General features: G+C 40.0%; 1 protein-coding gene across 3 annotated transcripts; it reads right to left on the bottom strand.

Annotated features, from left to right (window-relative positions):
• Positions 1-988: 988 nt before the first annotated feature.
• Positions 989-18,538, bottom strand: LOC109454330 (uncharacterized). Of its 3 annotated transcripts, none has more exons than XM_019744832.3 (5): positions 18,358-18,538; positions 4,804-4,869; positions 3,739-3,865; positions 3,480-3,540; positions 989-3,101 (listed from the first exon to the last, which is right to left on the bottom strand). In XM_019744832.3, exons 1-5 carry the CDS (start codon positions 18,358-18,360, stop codon positions 1,439-1,441), a joined length of 1,920 nt encoding a protein of 639 aa, XP_019600391.3. In that variant the 5' UTR covers positions 18,361-18,538; the 3' UTR covers positions 989-1,438. The 3 variants fall into 3 exon arrangements, with proteins under 3 accessions (XP_019600391.3, XP_074194231.2, XP_074194230.2); XM_074338130.2 differs by lacking the exon at positions 4,804-4,869 and adding an exon at positions 14,035-14,068; XM_074338129.2 differs by lacking the exon at positions 4,804-4,869 and having other exon boundaries at positions 18,358-18,537.
• Between the last annotated feature and the right edge of the window lie 8,476 nt (positions 18,539-27,014).

Consider the following 27,014-nt stretch of genomic DNA (forward strand, 5'->3'; position numbering starts at 1 on the left):
TTTGCAGATTGCAGTTTAATATGTGCAGTTACGAGTGACCTTGATTTATACCTGGTTATTGTGAAACAAGATATTCCCCGAGTTTGTTATGCCAAGTGGGGTAATACTGGATAAGGAGTTGTTGCTATTGGTGGGATGAGACAGCCAGACATTGGAAAAAGACAAAGGATCTATAAAAATGTGTAAATAAATTCAATTCTTGGCCAAAGAATTCCCTCATGCTAACACAATTGCTTACAGTTTGACTAACAGATCTGTTTATATCCGATTTTTTATTTATTTATCAGGAATGGCCTGTTTGATCTAGGGACAGAACACAGCATCTGTGCCATGGACTCCATCAGGTGTGTTGGAGTCCATATTCTTTCTCTAAAGTATATGAACACCTTGGTCATTCATGTGCTCCCAAGAGACTCCCTAAGTGGCCAATAAGTCTAGAAAAGTGACCTCCTCCAAAATGGATTACATTAATGTGAAGGAAGCACACTTACTCCTGTAGGTGGAATATACTGGGACACCATAGTAAAGGGATGTAAGTAAAGGAGAGAAAGACACTAATGGAGTGACTGTTATTTCCACAAATGCTAGAGCCATTTTTCTCATCCAAAGTCAGTCAAATTTTAAGTATTCTGGGAATGAGAAAACAGAGCTGTTAAAATTGTGACAAGGTGGGACTGCTGTGGCTCAGGGGAATCAGCCCATCATATATGTCCTGCCATTGACTCTGTCATCCTTTCAGTTCACAGCCCCCTAGTGTTGTCTAAGAGAAATCAATATGAAAATAATTACTCACACGAAACTATATTCTTTCATACACTTGCCATACATAACTTATTCCAATCATTTATTAGTGTGGAAAATGGAAATAGGTTCCTATACGCCCCCCCACCCCCACCCCCGGCCACCCTCAAAAAAGTGCTCTCAGTAAGATAGGTAGTATATAATCTACTAAAGATATCCAGGAATTGACACAAAGCCAGTAGGAAAATCCCAACAATAATCAAACTTTTATTTTTCAATGTCCCCTTAACACACAACAAATAGAACATTATCAAAAAATTAAACCTAATTGCATATTAAAAATATACTTCAGCTATGAATAAACAGGCTTCAAATTGGAAAAAATAAGATATTATTAACTAAGAGACAAAGCACTACCTAGAATCTCAGTATTATTGAATGATTCATGGAATAATCTCAATATTCAGCTCTGAAAATTGTAGAAATCCACAGTCCAACAATGCACTTCGAGAAGGAGGCTAAATAAACAATATATTTACAACATTTACAATAACTCTTTCGTGTTAAAAGTTTTCTGGAACATACATGGATTAATTCCCATCAAGCTTTCTCATGCTGCTCACATTTATCTCTTTTTCAGAATTGTTTGTTTTCTCTCACATGTAAGAATGTGGGATCAACTGAAGTCTTTCCTATTCTATTTACATTCAACAAGACTTGTCCAGTGAATCTTTTTATGCCTTCGGAAGGAACTGGGAGAACTAAAGGCTTTCCCACATTCTTTGCACTCATATGGTTTCTCTCCAGTGTGGCTTCTTTCATGTGTTTGGAAACTTACCTGAGAAACAAAAGCTTTACCACATTGTTTACATTCATAAGGTTTCTCTCCAGTATGAGTTCTTTTGTGTATTTGCAAGTAACTGTAATCTCTAAAGGCTTTACCACATTGTGTACATTCATGGGGTTTCTCTCCAGTATGAATCATTTCATGCTTGCGTAATGAACTGAGAATATAAAATGCGGACCCACATTCTTTACATTGATATGGTCTATTTCCAGTATGTATTTTCATGTGTGCTCGAACACCTGATGGATAAATGAAAGCTTTCCCACATTCCTTACATTGATAAGGTCGATTTCCAGCATGTATTTTCAGGTGTGCCCGAAATCCAGACGGATACATGAAGGCTTTCCCACACTGTTTACATTCATAGGGTTTCTCTCCTGTGTGCAGCCTCTTGTGTATCTTTAAGCCTTGGTGACTGGAGAGGGCTTTCCCACATTCCTTGCATTCATAGGGTTTCTCTCCAGTATGAGTTCCTCTGTGTAAGAGTAAGGAATAGTAATAAATGAAGGCTTTACCACATTTACACTCATAGGATTTCTCTCCCTTGTGATTTCTTTCATGAATCTGGAAACCGCGGTAACAATTGAAACCTTTACCACATTGCTTACATTCATAGGGTTTCTCTCCCTTGTGACTTCTTACGTGTATTTGGAAACTTTTATGAGAACTGAAAGCTTTACCACATTTCTTACATTCATATGGTTTCTCTCCTTTGTGATATCTTTCATGTATTTGGAAACCTCGATGAGAACTGAAAGCTTTACCACATTGCTTACATTCATACAGTTTCTCTCCTGTGTGAGTCCTTTCATGTGCTTGAAAAGTACGATGATATCTGAAGACTTTCCGACACTGTTTACATTCAAAGGGGTTTTCTCCTTTGTGGTATCTTTGATGTACTTGGAAACCTCGTTGAGAATTGAAAGCTCTACCACATTCCTTACATTCATAGGCGTTCTCTCCTGTGTGAGTCCTTTCATGTGATTGAAAAGTACGATGATATCTAAAGACTATTCCACATTGTTTACATTTATAAGGTCCACCTCCAGTATGCATTGCAATGTGTCTTCGAAAGCTTGTGAGCCACATGAAGGCTTTTCCACATTCCTCACATTTGTATTGTTTTTCTCCTGTGTGAATCCTCTTATGTGTTTCAAAAGATGGGCGAAAATGGAAGGCTTTTCCACATTCCTTACAAGTATAGGCTTTCTCTTCAGTGTGCATCCTTTGATGTATTTTAAATGAACTTGAAGAAATATAAGCTTTTCCACATACCTTACACTTATATGGCTTCTCTCCATAACTCAGATACTCATACGGTTTGTGTGCAGTATGACAGCTCATGTGCCTATTAAGGGATAAGAGATGTGTGAAGACTTTTCCACATGCACTGCATTCATGTGGTTTCACTCCGGTAATTTTCTTGTTCAGACTGAGATTTGGGATAACGCTGGAATTTTCTCCACAATGACTAGCCTCCTTACTTTCACAGAGTCTTTCTACCATTTGACTTCTGTAAAAAAATGAGAAGCACATTATTATTGATTTTTTTCAAAGTACTTATCAGGATTCATAGGAAAGGGTGTAAGTTTTCTGTCTTGCTGAATTCTCTGCAGTTGAACATACTGAATGCTCTCCAAAAGTACTTCACCCGTGCAATTGTCAAAACAGTGATATTCATATATAAGGTTTATTAATACTGTTTCTAAGTAAACAATTTTGCAAACACTGGATGTCTATGTCACGTATAAAGTATTTCAAATTCTTGAAAATTTTCTAAGAATAACTACATTTGAAGCAGCAGTTGTTTGTTTCCTTCTTTTAAAAATTCATAACATACATACCACGATTCTCACATGAGACTCTACTTCCTATTGTGATTGTGACTCACCTTATTTTTCTCCCCTGGTTTTTGTACGGCTCTTCAACATCATTATCTTCCCATTTTTTGCCTAAAATGTAGATCAAGAAAAATGATTCCCAAATATTAGAAGTTATAAGAAAACTGTTATATTCTATGTCCACTGTGACCATGCCTCGTTTATTTACTAAGGTCCTCCTTTTACACATTCTACATCTTGGAAAAACAACGATGAGCAAGAAATACTTGTTCTCTAATTGAGCAAGTGAAGGAAGGTCATCATCCTTACCTAGTGAGTCCAGGTTCCTGAAAGTTTCTTGCATCACATCTCTGTAGAGTTTCTTCTGTGAAGGATCCAGTAAGGCCCATTCCTCCAGGGTGAAGTTCACACTCACATCCTCAAAGGCCACTGAGTCCTAAAACACCCCAAATATGTGTACAGTAGGATGCTGAGACTAATCACAGGATGCTGTAGACTCACATCCTACAGTAGGATGTGAGACTAACAGCACTAGACATCTATACTCCATTTATAGGAAGGTTACATATGACTGTCATCTCCATTTATTCTATGACTTGACCATTAGAAACTTACTGTCCACACTTACTTCCTCATAAATTTAACAGCATGATGAACACATGGAAATTATTTACACACTTTTACTGTGACCACATTACATCTTATTTCTAATGGCAGATTCAGACCATGTTGAGAAGTGACAGAAATGCTATACAAATAAAACAAATATTTTAAAACCATCAATACCTTGTGAGAAAAACTTTCATCTCCTTTCCTATTACTCACCATTTACAGCTCTCTATGAGGTAGAGAGTCAAATCTGCATAAAATTTTAATGAATAAAAACAAAATAAAGAATTGGAAGTTTTTTCTTCTATTCCCGTCACCAAATGTTAGAGTCCAATGGAAATCCAACTTTTTCTTTTTCTTTTTATTGTATACTGATTGTAGGTCAAATTTAATTTCTGACTAACAAAGTACTTTTAGTCAATTTTATCTCCCAGAAAACCTATTAAGATATGATACTTAATCAAATGTTTGTCACCTGTCCAAAATATTGTAAATGGGTAAGTAAAAATAAAAACAGAACAAACATACATAGCTTTAATGCTTTCAGTGAGGTTTGTTTCAAAAGAGAGGAACTGTTTTCCTCTTTGTGAATCCTCTAATCTCAGATCCTGCAGCAATAAAAATTTTCTCCTGTGGTGTGTTAAGAACCCCTCCTAGTTCCAGTCTTGCAATCTTCTGCCCGGGTAAAGTCTTGAACACTGCCACTGCTTCTCCTTTCTTCATGCCAAAGCAAGTAACTACACCATTGTGATCTCCAATAACTACCTTTTGTGTAGCTCTATGTCTTGAAGCAGGAAGTAGCTTCATGATCTTCTGAGAGGTCAGTCCCACCTGTAAATAATCTGCTCGGTTTAAATTCAGATCCATGATGGCGGCACAGACGCACTGGGGGTCGCTGAGCCAGGAGGGACAGGCCGGACCCCAGGCCTCTGAGGGGAAACAGCTCACGTCCCCTCAGAGGAGCGACCCCAGCTCCAGGTACCTCAGCGGAGATGCAAACGCCTAGCGTGAAGTGGAAATCCAACTTTTAATAAGGTCCAGCTGTCTATATTGTCCCTAAAGTACTAAAGGTCTTTAGAAGTAGTCAGATGCAGCTGGTGAAATCAAAATATTTTTGTGAAGAAGCATGGTTTTTGCCTTGCATAATATTTATTAGACTCAGTTGTTCCTTTCTCTATCTGTCCAATTTGATGGGCTAGAAAGTTATTTGGAACTTAAGAGTTCAGACACTAGGAAAAATGCACGACAACTTAGACCACAAAATCCCTGTACTCAAGTGCCTCACGGCTGCTTGGAGCCAATTTTTGGCACATAGAGTCACACAAAGTGACAAATATACCAGTACTGCTCTTTATGGAAGAAACAACACTGTGCTCTGTGCCCTGGTGACCTTGACGAATAGGTTGAGAGCTGCCAATTGCAACTGTGTTCACTGAAAGCCACAGTGGTTTGATGGTGAATTTACCCACGAGCACAACACACATGAAGGACTCAGCAATGCTGTCCTTCAAAAGAACGTAAAATCTCCACCTTCAAATTGCAGGAGGAAGTGTTTTCCGACCAGTCACCTGAGGCTGCACTCCCAACTTCTCTAATTCCCAAACTCCCCCGTGGAGTAATGGAGCGTGATACCTCAAGCCCTATGGTTACAGATCCCTTAGCTGATGACACCAGACATGGCCAAGAGTGTGTTAAGGGTTTATTAATTCATAATTGAGGTCTGTGAGTGAAAGCAAGGCAGGCCTCTCCAACAGACATGAAATGGCTTGAGAGAGCAAGCAAAGATGCCTGGACTTTTTGTAAAATTGACGTTAGGGTGAGGGTTCACACACAAGAGCAGGATCTTACAAGGACAATCTCTTGCCATCTCCAAAAGTAGAAGCACTAAGGCACTCTCATCACTTTGCATAGATGTAGGTCACAGGGGAATGAGACATGAGAATGAGGGATGAGACTGTAAGGCTGTCATCTATCAATCATCAACTGGGGTAGAGAATTCCGATTTATGGTCGTGCCTTTAAGAAACTTGGAGCTTCATAGAAAAAGCAAGAAAACTTAAAATGAACAACTCTTCTTAGATCCATCAGAGCACTGAGGTAACAATCAAATCATTCTTTCCAGCATTGCAAAAGAGAAAATAAAACAGCATTTAAAAATATGCCCCAAATATTCTGTTTTTAACAAGGCCTGTACTGAAAAGTCTTTCACCAGAGGTTAATGCAAAGACAAAAGAACAAACATCACAGAACAAAATAGCCATGAACTCTAGAGCCATGATATAGGTTTAAACACAGATAATGAGAAAACCTGAAGGAAAAGACAGAAAGGAATAGAAGAAATAAGGTAAGCAGTAATCACTGGGATTTTCCTAAAATTAATCATAGATGGCAAGTCGTACAATCAAGAAGCTCAGAGAACACTAAACATGAAAAACACCAGAAATGCACAGCAAATATATCATGTTCAAACTAGTGAAAAATCAAAGATGAAAATATAAATACACTAAAAAAAGCAAGAGGAGGAAACACTTCAGTTATAGAGAAAAAAAGATTAGAATTAATCAGACTTCTCAGAAATGATGCAAGCAGGAATAAAGTTAAATCAAATGTTTAAAGTGTGAAAGAAAAAACCACTCTGCTAGTTTGGAAAACCAAAAACTGGTCCCCTGAAAAAATTTAATTTAATCAACTTGATAAACATCTACTCAACATAATTGAGGAAAGAGGGAAGGTAAAAATCACTAATATCACAAGTGAAAGGAAGGGCAAATGAACAAGAAAAGGGTTTGATACCATCCAAGATTCATTTATGATAATAATCTAGTAATAGAGGGGAACTCCCTCTTCTTGAGAAAGAACATCACAATACTTATGGCTAACATCATACTTAATGATGAGAAACTGGATGCTTTTCTGATAACATGAGAAGGGCAAGGTTTCCTTTCACCACTCCCATTTAACACTGTACTGGAAGTCCTAACGATGTAATAAGAAAAGGACATAAAAGTACAGAGATTGGGAAGCAAGAAATTAGAATGTCTTTGTTCCACATGATGTAACTGTCTATATAAAACACCTGAAAAAACTCTCAGTAACAGAAATAACATCTGGAATTAACAGGTTGAAGTATGCACAAGTCAACTGGTTCCCTATAGACATACACAAATATAGTGAACTGATCTTTGACAAATGAGCAAAGACAATTATAAGAAAAAAATAAGTCTTTTAAACACAAACCACGCTGGAAATAATAGATATCCATATACAAAACATACACAGACACAAAAAAAATGAATGTGGAAACAGAACTTAAACTCAGCCCCAAAATTTACTCAAAATATAGATTATACATCTAAATATAAACTGCAAAAGAAAAAAATTCCTAGAAGGTAACATATAAGAAAATCTATGTGATCTTTTGTTAGTGATAAAGTTTTAGATAAGACACCAAAAAAAATCCAAGAAGGGGAAAAAATAAGTTTCACTTTTAAAATGAAAGATCCTGTGTTGGGAAAGTGTTAAGAGAATGAAAAGATAAGTTACAGAGTACCATTTTTCCCTGAAAATAAGACCTAGTCGGACAATCAGCTCTAATGCATCTTTTGGACCAAAAATTAATATAAGAGCTGGTATTATATTATATTAATTATTGTATATTAATTATATTATATTATATCATATCATATTAAGACCCAGTTTTATATTATAGTAAAATAAGACTGGGTCTTATTTAATTTTTGCTCCAAAAAGACGCATTAGAGCTGATTGTCCGACTAGGTCTTATTTTTGGGAAAACATGGTAGATCTTTTATTGAACACTTACTTGATAAATGACTCGTATCAAAAATATTCATAGAACTCTTAAAACTGAACAATGAAAAGACAAATAAGCCAATTAAAAATGGACAAAAGATCTGAACAGACTAGTCACCCAAAGAAAAGTACAGATGGGAAATAAACAATATGAAACCATGCTCAACATATGTCATTGGAAATTATAAATAACCATGTACTTATCAAATTCTGAAAATTCAACTCTCAGAACAGCAGATACTGGTGCAGATGTGAAGCTATGGGTAATCCTCATTCACTGCTGGTGAGAATGGAATTTGGCATGACTACATTGGAGACAGAAATTTTTTGTCAAAACTAAATATACTCTTACCACATAGAGTAAGATCCAGCCTACTTGTGAATATTTGTAGGTGCTTTACTCCTAATTGGCATGAGTTAGAGTCAAACAAGATGTCCTTCAAGAGCTGAGTGGATAAATAATCAGTGGTAAATCCATATGATGAAATACTATTCAGTGATAACAAGAAAAGAAGTATCAAGCCATGAAAACACACAGATGAACCTTAAAAAGTACTTTGCTAAGTGAAAGGAACAATCTCACAAGGCTATGCACTGTATGATTCCAAGTACAGGACAGTCTGAAAAAGACAAAACTATGAACCAATGAAAAGGTTTCTGTAAAGGACTTGAAGTTGGATGGAAGGATAAAACAACAGGTGGGCATAAGGGATTTTTAAGGAAGTGAAACTATATGGCACAGAAATGAATGTACATGTCATTAAACATCTGCCCAAACCCAAAGATCCTATAACACAAGAGTCAATGTTAATGTAAACTTTACACTTTATCAATATTCGCTGAGCAATTGTTAAAAAGGTACCAGTCATACAAGATATAAAAAATAGTGCAAACTGTGTGAATCCACAGGGGTTATGTGGAAACTTTGATAAGTTTTTCTGTAAACCTAAAATTGCTCTTATAAAAATGGAAGTATAGTAGGAAAAAAAAAAAGATGAGAACAGACTCATTACACTTCACTCTGATGACTATGACTGAAATAGGACAATTTCACCCAACTGATTTGAAATGATTTCAATAAGCCAGCCTGGTACTCTATGAGAATGAGACCAGAAAAGGAGGAGAAACTTCCATGGAACGCCGTGTTGGAGAGAGTGCCATCTATATTCTGAGAAGCGCCATGGTCACTGTCAGTGTCTGGAACTCCAAGTGGATGAGGCGTGTCCTAGTGAGTCCTGGTATGTAGACTTAGTAATGGACAGGCAAGTGTCACCTACATTTATATTCTGGGGATCTAAGTCAAGAGATTCCCAGAGTTCTTTTAACACAAAGTGGCAACTCTTAGACAATTATCCAAACATCTGTGAATACATGTAGATGGGGCCAATTTTTGGCCAGTCATAAGATGACTGCCTGATGTTTGGTTAGTAGTGGTGACCCTTGGGTTTGGTTCTTTATCAGCAATATCCCAATTCAGGGATGAAGAGCAGCAACTCTCCACAGAGCTCCATCACGTACAAATGTGCTCTGTCCTCCTGAAAGCCTGTGCTGCCCAGGGCTGTGCATTCAGTGACTCCCAGGGAACTTCTGAGGAAACTCTGTCTGTGGAGTGGTGACCTCCTCCAACACTATAGCATCTTTCAATGGACTGAACAGAGAAGAAAGCACTCTCCTACAGGTGGCATAAACCAGAGGGCCACGGTTTGGTTCCATCTTGTAACATGGAGGTGTTGGTAGGCGTGCTGACCTGGTAGGGTGCTGTTTCTAGGGCCAAAAGCACAATGGCAGCTCAGCAGAGCATCACATGCTCAGTGCTCACGATAGCCTCTAGTTTCAAGAGAGCTAAGTAGGTGATAGTATAGTGACTGAAGTTCTAATGGCATATAGTATGGGAACTAGGGCAGTTTCTTGCATCAGAAGCCCATGAATACTACATTTACAATTGTATCAACAATAATAAATTACCTAGGAATAAATGTAATCAAGGTGAAAGACCTGTATTCTGAAAAGTGTAAGACTGATGAAAGAAATTGATAGTGACACAAATTAATGGGAGGACACACTGTGCTTATGCATTGGAAGGATCAATATTGTCAAAATGTCCACATTACCCAAAGCAATCTACAGGTTCAATGCAATCTCTATAGAAATACCAATGACATTTTTCACAGAACTAGAACAAATAATCCTAACATTTACATAGAACTGCAAAAGACCTCAAATAGCCAAAGCAATCTTGAGAAAGAACAAAGTTGGAAGTATCATACTAATTGATATCAAGCTATACTACAAAACTATAATAATCAAAACAGCCTGGTACTGGCAAACACACACACACACACACACACACACACACACACACACACACACACACAGATCAGTGGAATAAAATAGAGAGCCCAGAAATAAAAAACCCACACAACATCATGGCAATGAGAAGACCTCTAGGTCTCTCCCCTGGAAGTTACAAATTGGACAGCTGTAAATCAACAAAGGATTCCCTGCTCAACACATAAACACAACTAAAAGAGCTACAAGTCGAGACATCTGAAAGTGAATGTATGGGAGGCAAGCAGGGGAGGCCACACAGGGGAACAACAAAACGGGAGCCACAGTGCAGTCAAGGGCTTGCTGCAGCCCCAGAGGATGCAAGCACAGTGAAGGGTTGAGGTGCCACCTCCACTGGGCAGACCGGAGGGGCACAGGCAGCAATCCAGCCTGAGTGGTGGGGTGCACATTGGGGCTGACTCCACGGTCAGAGACACAGAAGTGGTGCAAAGGGTGGCAGCAGTGGGCCAGCTGCTACTACCAGGCAAACAAAGCCACAGACATAGGAATTTGTCCCTACTCACCCTCCTGTGCCCGCCTTCCCTGCAGCATAATAACCCTCAGATGGCAAATTGCAAAGCACCAGATACAACAAAGTGGTGTGAACTCACTGCAGTTGAACGCCATGGAAACAGAGCCCCAGAAACTCAAACCTGCTTCCCTTCACCTTCCCCTCCCCGCAGCCATCATGGTGGATCCTGGCAGAGGGAGCTGTGACACATCATACAATGCAGAAGCAGCATGCAGCTTCTCTGGTTGCAGGAAATTAGCCCTGGGAATACACAGACATAACCCCATTGTCCACCACTGGAATGGTGTCTGACACCAAGGCAAACTGGATTTAAAGAGGACACCGACCTCCCCAGGAAACATGGGGCATTTTCCACTGCTGAGGTGACACTGCCCTACAAATATCCTAGAAATCCCAGTAGTGCAGATAGGTGAAAACAAAAATTTGCACTACAGCATCACCTACTGAAAAACAAAACAAAGACCTCTACTTGTCAATCTGCTAAATGGTTAAAAAAGAGACAACTACTTAAAAAGTTTCATTCCATCAAATGCCCAGGCAGAGAAATAAGCCATCAAGTATCATGAATACCCAAAGTAACAAGGTAGGTCAGGAAGAAAATGAAAAATCTCCAGAAAAACTTAGACACGGAAGACTGTGATTTAAATGACAAGAAAATTCAAGATTGCAGTTCTAAAAAAAACTCAGTGAGATACAAGAAAACTCAGAATGTCAGTTCAATGAGCTCAAGAATAAAATCAACAAACAAAAGGGATTAAAACTATAAAAAAGAACCGTGCAAAAATACTGCAGCTGAAGAGCTCAATAAAATATAAAAAAATGAATTAGAGTTTAGGAAATAGAACACACCAGATACAGGAAAGAATTAGTGGTATTGAAGGTATAAGTCTAGAAATTATTCAGGTGGAAGAAGAAAATCAACAATAAAAAAAAGAAAAAAAAGAAAAGAAAGACCTCTATGAGTACCATCTGACTCCATTAGAAAAAATAATATATATATATATATATATAAAAAGAAAGAATAATATAAGAATAACGGGTGTACCAGAAGGAAAATAGAGGGAGAAGGGAACAGAGCCTATTAAAAAAAAATTGATGAGAACATCCCAAACCTATAGAAAGAACTGGACTCTTGAACCCAAGAAGCTAAGAGAATACCTAATTATCTCAATGCAAAAAGACTTTCTACAAAGCACATTGTACTAAAGCTGTCAAAAGTTAATGACAAAGAAAGAATTCCCCAGCCAGCCAGGGAAAAGAAGCCTGTAACCTATAAAGAAAACCCCATTAGATTATCATCAGATTTTTCAGCAGAAACCTTACAAGCTAGGACAGAGTGGAACCAATATTCAAAATGTTGAAGGAGAGAAATTACCAGCCAAGAATAAAAGTTATCTTTTGGACATGGAGGAGAAACAAAGGCTTTTATAGTCAAACAGAAACTGAGGGAATTTACCACAAGACCTACAGGAAATTCTGAAAGGAGCTCTTCTACCTGAAACACAAAGACAAAAGGATACAACACTGTAAGATGACAGACAGAAGTAGGAAATTGCAACTCTTGCTCGAATAGGGTATTAAAAAGGATAATAAGATACAAAGATGGACACTTTATTATGATAAAGGGGACAATACATTAAGAAGACATAACACTTTTTAACATATATGCACCCAACCTGAGAGCACCAAAATATATAAAACAATTACTAATAGAAAAAACTGACAAAAATACAATTATAGTAAGGGACTTAGACACCCCATTGACAGCAATGAACAATCATCCAAACAGAAAATCAATAAGGAAATATAGGCTTTAAATGACACATTAGACCAAATGAACATAATTGATACTTACAGCTTTTTACACCAGAACACAAGAATATACATTCTTCTCTAGTGCACATGGAACATTCTCACAATAGGCCATATATTGGGGCACAAAACTAGTCTCAATAAATTTAAGATTGACATTACACCAAGCATATTCTCCAACCACAACACTTTGAAACTGGAAGTCAACTACAAAAAGAAAGCTGGAAAAATCACAAATATGTAAATATTTACAATGTGCTACTGACCAACTACTGGGTCAAAGGAGAAATAAAGAGCTAAAATATATAAAGACAAATGAGAATGACAATATATCAAAAATTTTGGGGTGCAGCAAAAGTGGTACTAAGGGAAATTTGTAGCATTAGAGGCCTACCTCAAGAAACAAGAAAAATCTCAAACAACTTAACATTTTACCTTAAATAATGAGACAAGAACACATGAAACTCGAAGTCAGAAGGAAGGAAATAGTGAAATAAGCAGAATTAAACAAAACAGAGAAAAAAGACAATAGAAAAAATTAATGCAACAAAGAGCAGGTTCTTTGAAAAGGTAAATAAAATTGACAAACTTCTGGCTAAAATTACTAAATAAAAAAAAGAAAATCAGAAATGAAAGAGAAGTTAACAACAGACATCATAGAAATACAAAGGACTATACAAGAATATGAAAGGCTGTATGCCACCAAATTAAATAACCTAAAAGAAATGGACAAATTCTTAGAAATAAATATAACCTTCCCAGACTGAAGCATAAAGAATTGGAAAATCTAAATACCGTGTTTTCCCCAAAATAAGACTGGGTCTTATATTAATTTTTGCTCCAAAGATGCATTAGGGCTTATGTTCAGCCCTGAAAAATCATGCTAGGGCTTATTTTCCGGTTAGGTCTTATTTTTGGGGAAACACGGTAGACCGATCAACAGTAAGGAAATTGAAAGGCATCAAAAATCTCCCAAAAAACAAAAGTCCAGCACAGATGGCTGCACTAATTGAATTCAACCAAATATTAAAAAAGTTTTAATACCTATCCTTCTCAAATTCTTCCAAAAAACTGAAGAGACAGCACTTCCTAATTCATTTTATGAGGCCAACATTAACCTGATACTAAGAACCTGGCAAGGAGAACACAAAACACACAAAAGAAATTATAGGCCAATATCACTGGTGAACATAGATGCAAAAATCCTCAACAAAACATATGCAAACTGAATTCAGCAATACATTAAAAAGAATAGCCCAGAAATAAACCCATGCTTATATGATTAACTTATCTATGCCAAAGGTGGCAAGCATACACAATGGGGTAAAGACAGTCTCTTCAATAAAAATGGTGTTGGGAAAATTGGAAAGCCACATGAAAAGGAATGAAACAAGAGTGCTATTTGACACCACATACAGAAATTTACTCAAAATGAATCAAAGACCTAAATACAAGAACTAAAACAGTAAAACAGATAGAAGACAACATATGGTAGGTACTAAACTTACGGACCTTGGTCTCAGAGAGAAGCTTTTGAGAATTTGACCTAAAAAGTAAGGGAAGTAAAAGCAAAAATAAATGAATGGGACTAAATCAAACTAAAACGCTTCTGTACAGCTGGGGGCGGCTGGATGGCTCTGCTGGTTAGAACACGTGCTCTTAACAACAAGGTTGCTGGTTCAATTCCTGCATGGGATGGTGGGCTGCGCCCCTTGCAACTAAGATTGAAAATGGTGACTGGACTTGGAGTTGAGCTGCGCCCTTCACAGCTAGATTGAAGGACAACGGATGGGTCCTGGAAAAACACACTGTTCCCCAAAATTCCCAAATTAAAAAAAATTATTTTAAATAAATAAATAAAATAAAAACATAAAAAGCTTCTGCACAGCAAAAAAAACTATCAACAAAACAAAAAGGCAACCAACCAAAAGGGATAAGATATTTGCAAACAATACTTCCGATAAGGGGCTAATGCCCAAAATACATAAAGAACTCATACAACTCAACAACAAAAAAACAAACAATCCAACTGAAAAATTGGCCGAGGACCTGAACAGACACTTCTCCCAAGAAAACATACAAATGGCCAACAGACATGTGAAAAGATGCTCAACCTCACTGGCTCTAAGGGAAATACAAATCAAAATACAATGAGGTATCACCTCACATCTGTTTGAATAGTTATTATCAACAAGACAAGAAATAATAAGTGTTGGAAAGGATGTGGAGAAAAGAACTCGTGTACACCCCTGGTGGGCATGTAAATTGATGCAGCCACTATGGAAAACAATATGGAGGTTCCTTAAAAATTTTATAGCAACCATATGACGCAGCTGGGTATCTACCTGAAAAATTTGAAAACATTTAGTTTAAAGATATATGTACTCATGTTCATTGCAGTATTATTCACAGTAGCCAAGACATAGAAACTACCTAAGTGTCCTTTAATGGATGATTAAAGAGGTGGTACATACAAGGTCAGACAATTCACAAACTCATCCTAGAAAAAGTGCTACATACCTCATTACTGAATATCACTACGGTTACCTTTGAAGTACGCCCCTTGGGAAGCTATACACCGATGCCAGTGCCTAGTCCACCCTTCAAAACAATTTTGGAACTCTTTTTCTAGAATGGCCATCAGAGTTGTGTCATTATTATCCTTGATGTCCTGAATGTCATCAAAATGTCTTCCTTTCAATATTTCCTTTATCTCCCACAAATGTAATCTTAATCAATCAGTTGAATTTTCTGGTCAAGCACAGGGAAGGTAATCTGTCAATGGGACCCTCTCCATCCCCCACAGAAAGAGGAAATCTGTGTGATAAACACATGTCCCCTTCTCCCCCTCCCAAACAAAAAAGATGTCCTGGTCTTAAAATAACCTTTTCTTTTCTATTGTTAATAGCTCCCTTGCCCCCCCCCCCCCACCCGCCCCTTCCTCCCTATAAAAACCTTTTGCACCTTTTAGGTAGTTGCTACTGGATTCACAAATCACTTAATTAAAACCAATTAGATTTTCAAATGAACTGGGTTCAATTTTGTTTAACAGGCAGAAGTTTTCAGTAGTCAAACATCAAACATGTGGCTGCAGACTACTCATGACAAGAACAAATATGAGTAAGAAAAACAGGCATTCAAATTGGCTTGTTCTTATAAACAGAAACACTAACAGATGATCAAGAAGTGGTCATTTGAGGGTGGATGGCGTTAGAGCACAGGAGTGGAGCAGGACATGCAGAGCAGGGCATCTTCTGAGTTAGTTTTCTAGCTTAGGAATGTTTTCAACCTTCCCACGCATTATTTACTTAAAATATAGTGGAAACTTACATACATCACATTTTCCTATGCTTAACCGTTATCTTTAATTAACTTCCGCTTTATAAAAAACTTAATTTTAACTTTTCTATAGAGGAAACCATCAAAATTTACAAATCGCTTTCTAACTAAAAGGACAAGGGGTTTATAGTCCGTCCCTCCACTAGATTTCTCACTGGGAATGTTTTCAGGAAGGAGTAGGGTATATAATGTGGTAATGTACCTTGTATGTACCACCTCTTTAATTTGAGATTTCATTAAGCCTGGAGTTTTCCTCATATCAATTAAAATAGGAATTTGCATTAGGAATAGTATAGGCTTCTAAATAGGAAAGTTCTCTAGAGACATAAACTCACACACACTGACCTAAAAATGAAAAAGGTACCAGAGAACTTAAAATACACCCATCTCAGATCTTGATGTTCTCTTGCCTAAATAAAACAAACATTTATTTGGTTCCACAATGTTCTCGTCTTACTCACATCGTATCACTCATTCAACTGCATATTAAAAGCCCAAATGCTAATGGGAACTAGAATTAAAGGGCAGCAATTCAATGGAGAAAAGAAATCAATGGAAAACTCACCCACACAAATATTGGAATGAAAAGTTACGCAGCCAGCTTCCGTACAGTTCAGAAGGAAATCCACACTCAGAAAGCTGAATATGTTTCCAAATTTAGGATCTAGTCTCTCCCAATTGAGACACAACCCTGGAGTGGGTTAGTCCCTGGAGGGGGTGGGGGGGAACCTCTGAGAAGCGCCAGTAACGAACTCTGGGAGCTCCACACACAGCCCCCCCACTCCGGTAAACATGGAAGCGCTCCCTCCCCCAGGCTTCCATTCTCACAGTGAAGAAACTCTCAGCCCGATTCAGTTTAAGGTTCGGACCCAAATGAACTCCCCAATTCACAAGCCCTTCGTCCACAAGACAGAACACCTGATCGTCAGACTTTCTCCATGTTCACAAATTATACTGAGTGCACCTATGCTGTGGATGCAAAATTCAAACGTAAGTCTAAAAATGTCTAGACAAGAAAGCACAACCTCAGAAGGGTTGTCACCTCCTCCCCCTCATCATGTGCACCCCCAGCTTTCTAGGTCTGTGCCTTCTTTCAGTGTAAAGGCCCCTCCACGGTGGGTGTGAGCAGGTAGGACACCTGCAGGGGAGGCTCCCCAGGAAGAACCACTGGGCCTTCAAGTACTTCCCTTTGCAGCTCAAGGGCCTTAGCCTGGGTCACTGAGTACAGGCTTCTGCTCCCAGTCACACTGCTATGGATCACGTGGATATTTTAAATGGCGCAAACCCAGTGTCTGAAGAATGCAGCAAAATCACTGAAACCCAGTGACAATGTGGAAGGGGGGGAGGGGGGGGAATCTTTAACTCACTTTTACTAGTTCAACCAGAAAGACCCAAGTATGGGTTCCATTCAGAAAAAACGGGTGTCTGCTAATTACTATTTCCATGCCAAGTCATTGTTTTGTAATAATCACACTTGGACCAGTCTGCTCTGCAAGTCTGAGTTGTAGAATTTCATTTGAAAACACCCAAAAGTAAATAACAGAACTAAAAAACTTACTACATACACTTAAGTGAAGACAATAGTGACACCAGAATTCTTAACAAATGAATGGGTAATACTGGAACTTCTTTTTTCCTGAGATTCACCTCTCATGCCTCTTTGGAACTATTTTATACTGTCTTTCAAACTCTATTTATTAAATACATTTCACCTCTATTGAAAACAAACTTAACTAAATCAGTAAATTTTTTCAGGGTGACAAACCCAGGGAGGGGACGTGCAGGCAGGAGACAACACCCAGGAAAGGTTCCAAAGAGGAGCCTCCACCCAAAGGACTTCCCATAGGACGTCTGTGCCCAGGGCAGGTCCTGGGGGGAGAGGAACGGGGATTTCATACGTTTTCCAGGTGGTTCTTCTCGGCTTTCCTCTCACGTATATTCACAAACAAAAAAATATATCTTTAAGAAATAACCATTCGTGGCAAAATTTAAAAAGGATAAGCAAGTAAAATATTGGGCTGTTTCAAATGCACACGATGACAAAATAGTAGATAATGATTCTGTGACTCAGGGAGGGGAAGTGCCGTTTGGGAAGGAAGGGACGGATCTGGAAATTGAAAGACTTATTGCCAGGGAGAGCGAGGCTGGGAGGACAGCGTGGCGGATTTTACACCTTCCTCCCCCAACATTGGAAAACTCACGAGAAAACAGGTGCCACTGTGCAGAAAGAAGAGACTGGGGATGCCACACATCGCAGCTCCTCCCTCGCACTAACTCCGGAGTCAAGAGTCACGACTGTCCCCTGATGACCCTCCCCGTGATCACCGCACAATCTGGGGAGACGCGGGGCTGGGGTCGCAGAGCTGCCCACAGAGGCTCCGGGTCCGAATTCGCCGCGCGCAGTGACGGGACAAGACGCCGAGGTCCGGGCTGCCGGCCCAGCCCCCACTCTGCGAGCCCTCCGTCGCCATCTCCGCACTCGCCCCGCACACTCACCATTTCTAGTTTTCCTGGGTCTTCGTAAGTCCTGCCTATGACGCCCACCACCGCTGCAGCTTACAGCGCGACAGAAGATGCAGCAAAGCCACCAGGGACCTCTAAGGGCAGATGACAAGCGATCTAGAACGTTGGCTGAGAAAGACGTTCACGCCTGTGCCGGCGTCACCCCTATCCGCCCCAGCGGCGCCGCTGATTGGACAGTTCATAAGGCCGCGCCCCCTCGTGCCTGAGTGACAACCGCAGCGAGACCCTGTGGCTCTGCAGAACTAGCTTCTGCCAGAAGGCTGTAATCTGTCTCCCCCAGCCCCCAACATCTAAAGAGAACTTTTTTCTGGCCTGGGGCTGACTCCTTTGTCTTTTCCGCAGCTTCCTCGTAAGGCGTGGTCAGAGGTGTGCACAGGGTATTCCCGTCCGTTTCAAGATGGAGGAAGTACAGACACGAGGGTGGGCCAAGGCAGGCCACCCTTGAACAAGAGGGTCTTATACCTCTTAGGGTGTCGTGGATTTTGCGTTTAAGGCTGAGCCCTCACTCCTGGATCTGTGAGCCTTGTTTAGAAACACAGATATTTAATATGACCTCATCATCTGTAATAGAGCCTGACTCCATTTTAATCTTTAAGCTTGCCAGGATTGAGCCTTGCACCCATCCCTTGTGCCCCCCCACCCCCTTTGGAACTTAAGAGAAAGAATCCCAGGGCACTTGGCTGTGGTGGGAAGTTGGAACCCCTAGCCCTATCCTGGAAGCAAGGACTCTTCTCAGTCTAACCACAGGGTATGAGATGTGTTCATTACATTCTCAGGTACAATAAAGGAAATTCATTTTAGGTCAGTTTCTCCCTGTGTCCCTAGAAAACTTAAAAATGTAAATGGATTTGTTGATGAAAAACATCCAGCCTCAGAGAAAGCTTATGGGAGTTTATTTGAGCCAAACTGACAATTGCTGGGAAGCAAAATCTCAACGGATTAAGAAAATGCTTCAGAAAACGGCAGTTTCTTAGCTTATTTTATACAGTAGAATCAAAGTGAAGCAGGGCTCCGTTGGGAGCCCCACAGGAGAGGCCTTGCCACATCTGTGGCCTCACCTTTACTTGACTTACCTATAGCTTAACATTAGATCAATCCCCTGCGGCTTGAGCTGGGAGTGTCTCCTGTCCCATCCAGTTCCCTGTTTTTGAAAATTACCCTTATGATTAATACCCTTAGGCTTACTGGCCACAATCTCTATGGTCTATGGCATTCTTTCCAGGCTAATCCCATCATTGTTGCTGGGTGTCTGACTCCACCAGAGAATCATGTGGCCAGAGGGAAGGCTTCATACAGGCCCCTAGAACTATCACGTAGCCTCTGGGGAAACGCCCAGATTTTTTTTAAATACCCTATGCCTGACTGAGAATGTTATAGTAGCAGTTTTTGGAGAGGTTAACCCGCTGCCTTCTCAGACCACTGCTGCTCTGATAATAAACACTTATTCTACAACCCAACTCCTGTGTCAATCTATTGGCTGAGTGGCGCAGGCAGCACGAGCCGCGGGACTTGTTTGGACTCCAGTTTCAAAAGGAGGAAATGTAAGAAGGGTTACCTGAAATCCATTGGTGGTAGATTAAGGGTGGGAGAAAGCAAAGTGTGGAAATCTCTGGTTTTGGATAAAGAGGCAAAATGGAGAAACACTTCTTTTACATTGGTGGACACAGGATAGCTAACAATTAACATTTTACAGCACAGAGAGATAACATTGAGGTGTCATGCAGGGTCTCTGGTCCCGCTCCCTGCACAAGAACACAGGATATGGTGAGGCCAAAAAGGAACACCAATGGATCCATGGATAGGGGAAACATACCACTATAGTCTCGCTGGCAGCTGGGTTGAAGACACAGGAAGCACAGCCACAATCCGCCTGTCTGCTTCTCTGCCAACCAACCAACCAACCAACTAACCAACCAATGTAGCCATGGCAGTTATATTAGTGGCTAATGGCTAACCAGTAACAGCTGATGACCAACTAGTCACAGCTGATGGCCATCTACTACCCGAGCCAGCACCTTTCCATGTTAGGCCGAGAGCCTGGAAACTGCTCTCTGGGACTGTCCCCGTATCAGGGAACAAGATAACAATGAGGGATTCTGTAGTCTGGTGTCCTGGTGGGGAGGAGTATGCCCTGGGTATCCAGAAAAAGGGATTACTCTGACATTCTAAGGGTATGTTATCTTAAATGCAAAAAGACAATAGACAGTCTCATTTAAGGTAAAGATTGACCTTTGTCAGGGAAGCTACAGGCCAAGGATGTGACTACCAGCCATCACCTGCTTTTATTTAGGAATTTTTATGTTCAGACCATCCTATGTGGTCAATTTCAGTCTCTGAGTTTGTAGGGCCTGCCATGCTGGCCTCCCCTGAGCTTGTCAGGTTTAGTATGTGGCCTTTTTTTCATCCACATACCCCTAAGGCTGAATTCCTATTTTCACTGATATAAGCAAAACTATAAATCATTATGTAACTTTGGGATACACTTGGAAACTTCTTTCCCAGTTTGATTGTGGTATAATTGACTAATAAAATTGTATTTAAAGATTGCAACATGATGATTTAATATACATATATGGTATTATATAATTTATCTATCATTCTCAGTCTTCCCATCTTCCTCCTCCAATCCTCAATTAGCCAACCACTAATTTACTTTTTTCTCTATAGATTTACCTAATTCAGGTCTTTCATAGGCATGGCATTATATAATATTTGGTCTTCATGATTGACTTCATTCACTTAGCATAATTTTTCAAGGCACATCTCTGTTGTAGCATGTGTCAGTACTTAATTTGTCTTTGAATATTTCATTGTGTCAACTGAAAAACAGTATCAACTAGGCGCTTCATCATCAAAAAGGATTTATTTGGGGAAAAGAAAGGAACGCAATCCAGTGTGTGCAGACATGGCAAGCCATGTGCACACACTGCCCAGTGTGTCAAGAGGAGAAGTATTTATCAAAGGGAAAAAAGAAGTTAAGGGGAGAGGCAGTTACAAACATAGAGCTTTGTTATAAATATAGACTTCTTCCTATAGGATTCTAGGGATGCCATAGAGTATGAAAATTCCTCTTATAAGCCCTAGCTCCTCCCACAGACCCTCTAGACTGATCATGTTCCTTTAAAGTCTCATCATAATCTTCCTCACTTCCCACTTTGATCAAGATCTTTCTCTGAAAGCATTACTGATCAATAGTCAGGTCTTTCAACTTCAGCAGCCTTTTGTCCCTTGATATTAGGAAGGACCTCTTCTGGGTGTCATCTCTCACTCAGAGGGAAGGTATATGGATCACAAACAACTTGTGTCCAGGGTTAACAAGCAACAGGTACAGAGCTTAATAATAAGAAGAATTCAAAACAGAATTAGAACAACGCAACAAACTTAGTCTATATGATTAATTTAAATCAGGAGCTCAAACCTGTAGGTAACAGAACAAAGATCATGATTATCTTGGATAGATCAAAGTTCTTGGTGACAGATTCAATAACCAGAAAAGTTCCCTGCTTTCACAGTAGATTAGGGAATGTAAACAAGTGCTCATTTCTTCCAAGGAAAAGGGAAAAACGAAGAATTAATAGTAAAGAAAAAGGTTTGTGCAGGTCTGATCCAGTCATCTGGGGAAAGTCATTTCCTTCAGAGGCCACCTGCTTTAAATTTTGACTGCTTTAGTTTCAGGCCACCAGAGTGTGTGCAGTTCCAGTCAGTGTTGCGTGCTTTCTTTAGGTGTGACCCGTGTATCCAGGAGTCTACTCCCTGGTGTTTAGCAGCACAGGGGTTAGTCAATAGTAGCTGATAGAGGCCCTTCAATAGGGGCCCTTCCAGCAAGGCTGGAGGGAATTGTTTTAAAGATGTCTTTTCCAGGAAATAAATCTGTAGGTTGTAGAATGTGGATTTCGAGTTTTTCATTTCCTTGAAGTGTGCTGTGAAAAGATTGTGCTATCAAAGCATGATTGCTTTCAATATAAGCAATTAAGCCTTTGCAATGCCGAAGTATGTCTCCTTTTACCAACTGTGGATCAAAAGGGGCAGTAGCCAAATGCATGGGGCGTCCTGTAATTATCTTGAATGGTTAGAGCTTTTGAGTCCCAAAAGGGGTGGATCTGACATTTAAGAGGACCAACAACAATACTTTTGGCCAAGGTATTTGGAGAGTTCCTGAACATTTTGCCAATTGAATCTCAATAATGTTCAACCAAACCTGAGGATTGAAGGTGGTAATTAAGTACAGTGAAAATGTAAAATTAGCCAAGTAGCAGAAACTTGTTGGAGCACCTGAGCAGCGAAATGGGTTCCTTAATCCCTGTGGAGTTCCAGAGGGGCTCCCAAGTAGGAATACTCTTCTAACAGGACTTTAGCCACTGTGCAGGCATTAGCTTGTCTGCAAGGGAAAGCTTCAGTCCAGTGAGAACACATACATATCATAACTAAAATATATTTGTATCCATGAGATGAGGGAAGTTGAATAAAATCTATTTGCCAAACCTTAAATGATCTATTAGTGTTATGAGTGGGATGTGGCTATCAGAGTAGATGTCTCACACACATTTGTGTCTTTCCACAATGTCAGACTTTATTAGAATAAAGCCATGGATCTAGTCCTACTGACTCAGTTTACCATGGGCATTAACCAAGGTTCTGGTCAGATAGTCTCCAATTGTCGAGATAGAGTTGTTTCTCACAAGGGGGTCACATAGGTTTGTAAGCAACAGGGTTAGGCAAAGCAAACAGAGCCTTACAAAAGAAGGATGAGTGAGAGTCCGGTGTTCAGCAAGAGTCCCTATGGTGCTGGGGTGCGTAGTGTTAGGTGTCAGGCCAGGCTGGTGGGATGGTCAGGAGGTGAGGCTTCAAGCGCTCCATCTGGGATGAGTGCAGATGCGGATGCGGTTGTCGGCTCGTCAGTTGAGGCCTGAGCAAGCAGCCGTCACAGAGCTCTGATCTTATGCTCAAGACTGGGTGCGGTGCACCCATCTGCAGTCCGATAAAGCTGTCCACGTGGTCACAGTCCACCCTGCATCTGGAGTTATCTGGTTAGGGCGTTCCCTGGGTACGCCTTTCACGTGATGCTGTGGCATGGCTGTCGCTTTGTGACTGACGTAGCTATCGGAATTATTACAGCCCATTTTGTGCTCATAATTCTCTATACAATTAGGCTATTTAAACTGTCCAGGGGCAGTGCACACAGGCTTTCCTGAGTTGTGCTTTGGACAGGTGGGTCACTTAAGGTAGGTGCTTTTCGTGGCCTTATTAATATTTCCCACCAATGTTGATTCATGAACGCTATCATGTTGTGAGTGAGCCAATGGTTAAATGCATGTACAGTGGTCAGGAGTGAAAATTCTAGAGGCTCTGGTAGGACTGGGTTGTTATTTTGTCTGAACCCAAGCTTTCTTTTACTTTTTTTTTTTTTAATCAAACCAGTAATTTTTGGATTTTCAATTTTGTTTTTCTTTTTCTGAAGTCAAATATTGGGCTTCTCTGGCCAGCTTTTCTAAATTATCAGCTGGGGAAATACCCTTTAGACCATGACAGAGGTTTAACTGCAGTTGATGTTTTTAAGGGCAGCATTCTTAGCAGAAATGTCAGCCAGGTGATTTTCTTTCTCTTCCAGGGAATCAAGTTTAGAATATCCTGGAATCTTAATAAGCATCAGGTAAAATATAGTATCCAATAATTCCTGAACATATGGGCACTTTTTAATTTTATCTCCATTGGAGGTAAGGAAACCATGTTGTTTCCATTAACATTCCAAAGTCATGAAACATCTACTGTCAGTATAACAGTTTTACCCTTTGCTGAAATGCAAGCTCTAGCGAGGGCATATAATTCAGCCTGCTGTGCTGAAGTGGCCAGAGGCAAAGGTGCCAACTCACTGACTTCAAAAGGGGTAACAATAGCATAACTAGCACAGTACTTACCATTTACATTTTAAAATTATGAACCATCTGTAAACCACGAGAAATCAGCTTTACTTAGAGGCGTCCCCTGCAAATCATCACGAGGAGTCAGGAGGTGATCTGTCAGTATCAGGCAGTCAGGAGGGGCTTTATCAGTCTGAGAAGGGAGAAGAGTAGCTGGCTAAAGGTTATTACCATGTGAAAGGGTTATATGGGCAGCAGTTAACAAAAGGATTTCATAGGAAATAAGGGAACTAACTGAAAGATGCTGGGTGTGATGAGAATTCAGGAGAGCTTCTACTGCATAGGATGGCCTGAACATAAAAATTCCTAACTAAAAGCAGGTCATGGCAAGTAGTCAAGTCCTTGGCCTGTAGCTTCCTTGACAAAGGTCAATCTTTACCTTAAGTGAGCTTGTCTATTTTGCTTCTAAGATAACATACCCTTGGAATGTCAGAGTAATCCCTTTTTCTGGACACCTCAGGGCACAGCTTACCCACCAGAGCTTGAGACCACAGAAACTCTCCTTGTTATCTTGTTCCCTGAATACCATCTCTATGTGCTGTAAAATGTTAACTATTCTGTCCACCAACAGAAAAGAAGTATCTGTCTTTTCATTTTGCTTTTTATCCAAGCCCAGAGCTTTCCCTGCTTTGCTTTCTCCCACCCTCTTAATCCACCACCAATGGATTTCATGTAATCTTATGTCTCCTCCTTTGATTCCAATGTATAAAATAAACTGCAAAACTGCCATTTTCTGAAGCATTTTCTTAATCCATTGAGATTTTGCTTCCCAGCAATTATCAGTTTGGTTCAAATAAACTTATTAAAATTCTCTACAGGTTTGGATGTTTCTTACCGCTACACAATATAAAATGGCTAGTTTTGATGAGGCAGAAAAAGAGTTAACAAAAAGTGAGCCCTAGGGGGATTATCAGAAAGTAACCTGATCAATATAATACTTTGCACCACCCACACCCACTCCCACGCCTGCATCCACTCCCCAAGGACTGCCCAGGCTCAGCCCCTAGAGATAAATTGTTCTGTTGAAACACCCCTAGAAGAAGGATATAAGACCCTGACCAGAATATCTAGCTTTTAGTGCTTGCTCAGACTGCTGGAGCCTGCCTCATTATAATACAGTTAGAATAAAATGAACATTATGACTTGCCCTCCTCCCACCCCGTGGGTTTTTCTGTATGCATCCTGGGTAAGAGCATGAGTGGAAAGAAACCAGTTATATAACCTGTGCATATCAATCAAATGACCTCAGTCTACATGTCACATCCTCTACTATAAGAAAAATACCTGTGCTTTCCTGTATAAGAAAAGCTAACCTAATGAGCAGTGCAGGAGAGGCTGGATAGCTCAGTTGGTTAGAATGTGAACTCTTAACAACAAGGTTGCTGGTTCAATGTCCGCATGGGATGGTGGGCTGCGCCACCTGCAACTAAAGATTGAAAACGGCGACTGGACTTGGAGCTGAGCTGCGCCCTCCACAACTAGATTGAAGGACAATGACTTGGAGCTGATGGGTCCTGGAGAAACACACTGTTCCCCAATACTTCCCAATTAGAAAAAAAAAAGAGCAGTGCAGTTGTCTGCTCTATCTAGACTCTGCCCCTGGTGGCTTCTCTGCCTGAGCTTTTCTTCTTGAATAAACTTTCTAACTTCTATTCCTTTGTGCCTTGTGAATCCTTTCACAACCTGCAAGCAGCCATAAAAAGTTTGCAGAGTAAAAATGGACAAAAACACAATTTAAAAATGGAAAAAGAAGTAAAACATATTTAACAGAAAATGAAACATCATATGTGAAAAAAAATGTCCATCAGTTTGGAAATGAAGTAATAGAAAATGTCCAGTAGATCCCATTTCACAATGATTAGAACAAAAATTAGTCAATTTAATAGTCCTAAGTGTTGAAGACCATTGTGAACAAATGAATAAATTATGCACGAATGGAGGAAGGGTTAGGCGTGCACTCTGTTGCAAATTCCTATAAATTTGAACTTGATCACTATCTACATCCCACCAATTTCTCAACAATTTTCACAGAATTTATTGTGTATTTACACTTGAAGACTGATACAAGGGTGGCATGTACTGATATCAAAAAATCTGGAGGACTTATCAATGGACAATAACACATAAAGTGTTGTAAAATATGCACCATGTTACCTATTCTGTAACTGTTATGGTAACTAGAACAGGCAGGTGAACCCCCACTGAGATGTGGTTCAGATGTCTACATGGACGACAACACACACATGCCTAGAAACGAAAAGTGTTTGTTACTTCCATAATGGAAGTGTCTGGGGAGGGCAGTGTAGACCCCCCAAGTAGGTGGGAAATGCCTTTGGAGAGCAAGGAAAGGAGCCTGGCCTGGGTTTTTTATGGAGGTTAGGGGGTGGGCGAGGGTGAGGGTTCAGTACAGGGGCAGGGCCTTCCATGGATCACTTGCCAGAAACAAAGGAAGGGGCACCCCGGCTTTCTTATCAGCATGTACAGACGTGGGGCACAGGGGGATGAAGGAGGGATGAAGCTGTCAGCAAATATCAAAAAAGGAGTCAGAGACCCTGGTCTCTGCTTTGTTGTGTGAGATGCTTAGAAGCCAGCCTTCCAGTCCTCAGAGGAAAAATCCCAAGAAACTTAAAAATCAACAACTCTTCATTCAGAGGATAGAAGTTGTAGGGTAAATTGCTGTCTCCAAAATTAGAAAGAGTGACCAAAATATAA

This window comes from Rhinolophus sinicus, chromosome 15 (assembly GCF_057876585.1).
Source record: "Rhinolophus sinicus isolate RSI-liver-muscle chromosome 15, RSI-T2T, whole genome shotgun sequence".
Lineage (NCBI taxonomy): Eukaryota > Metazoa > Chordata > Mammalia > Chiroptera > Rhinolophidae > Rhinolophus > Rhinolophus sinicus.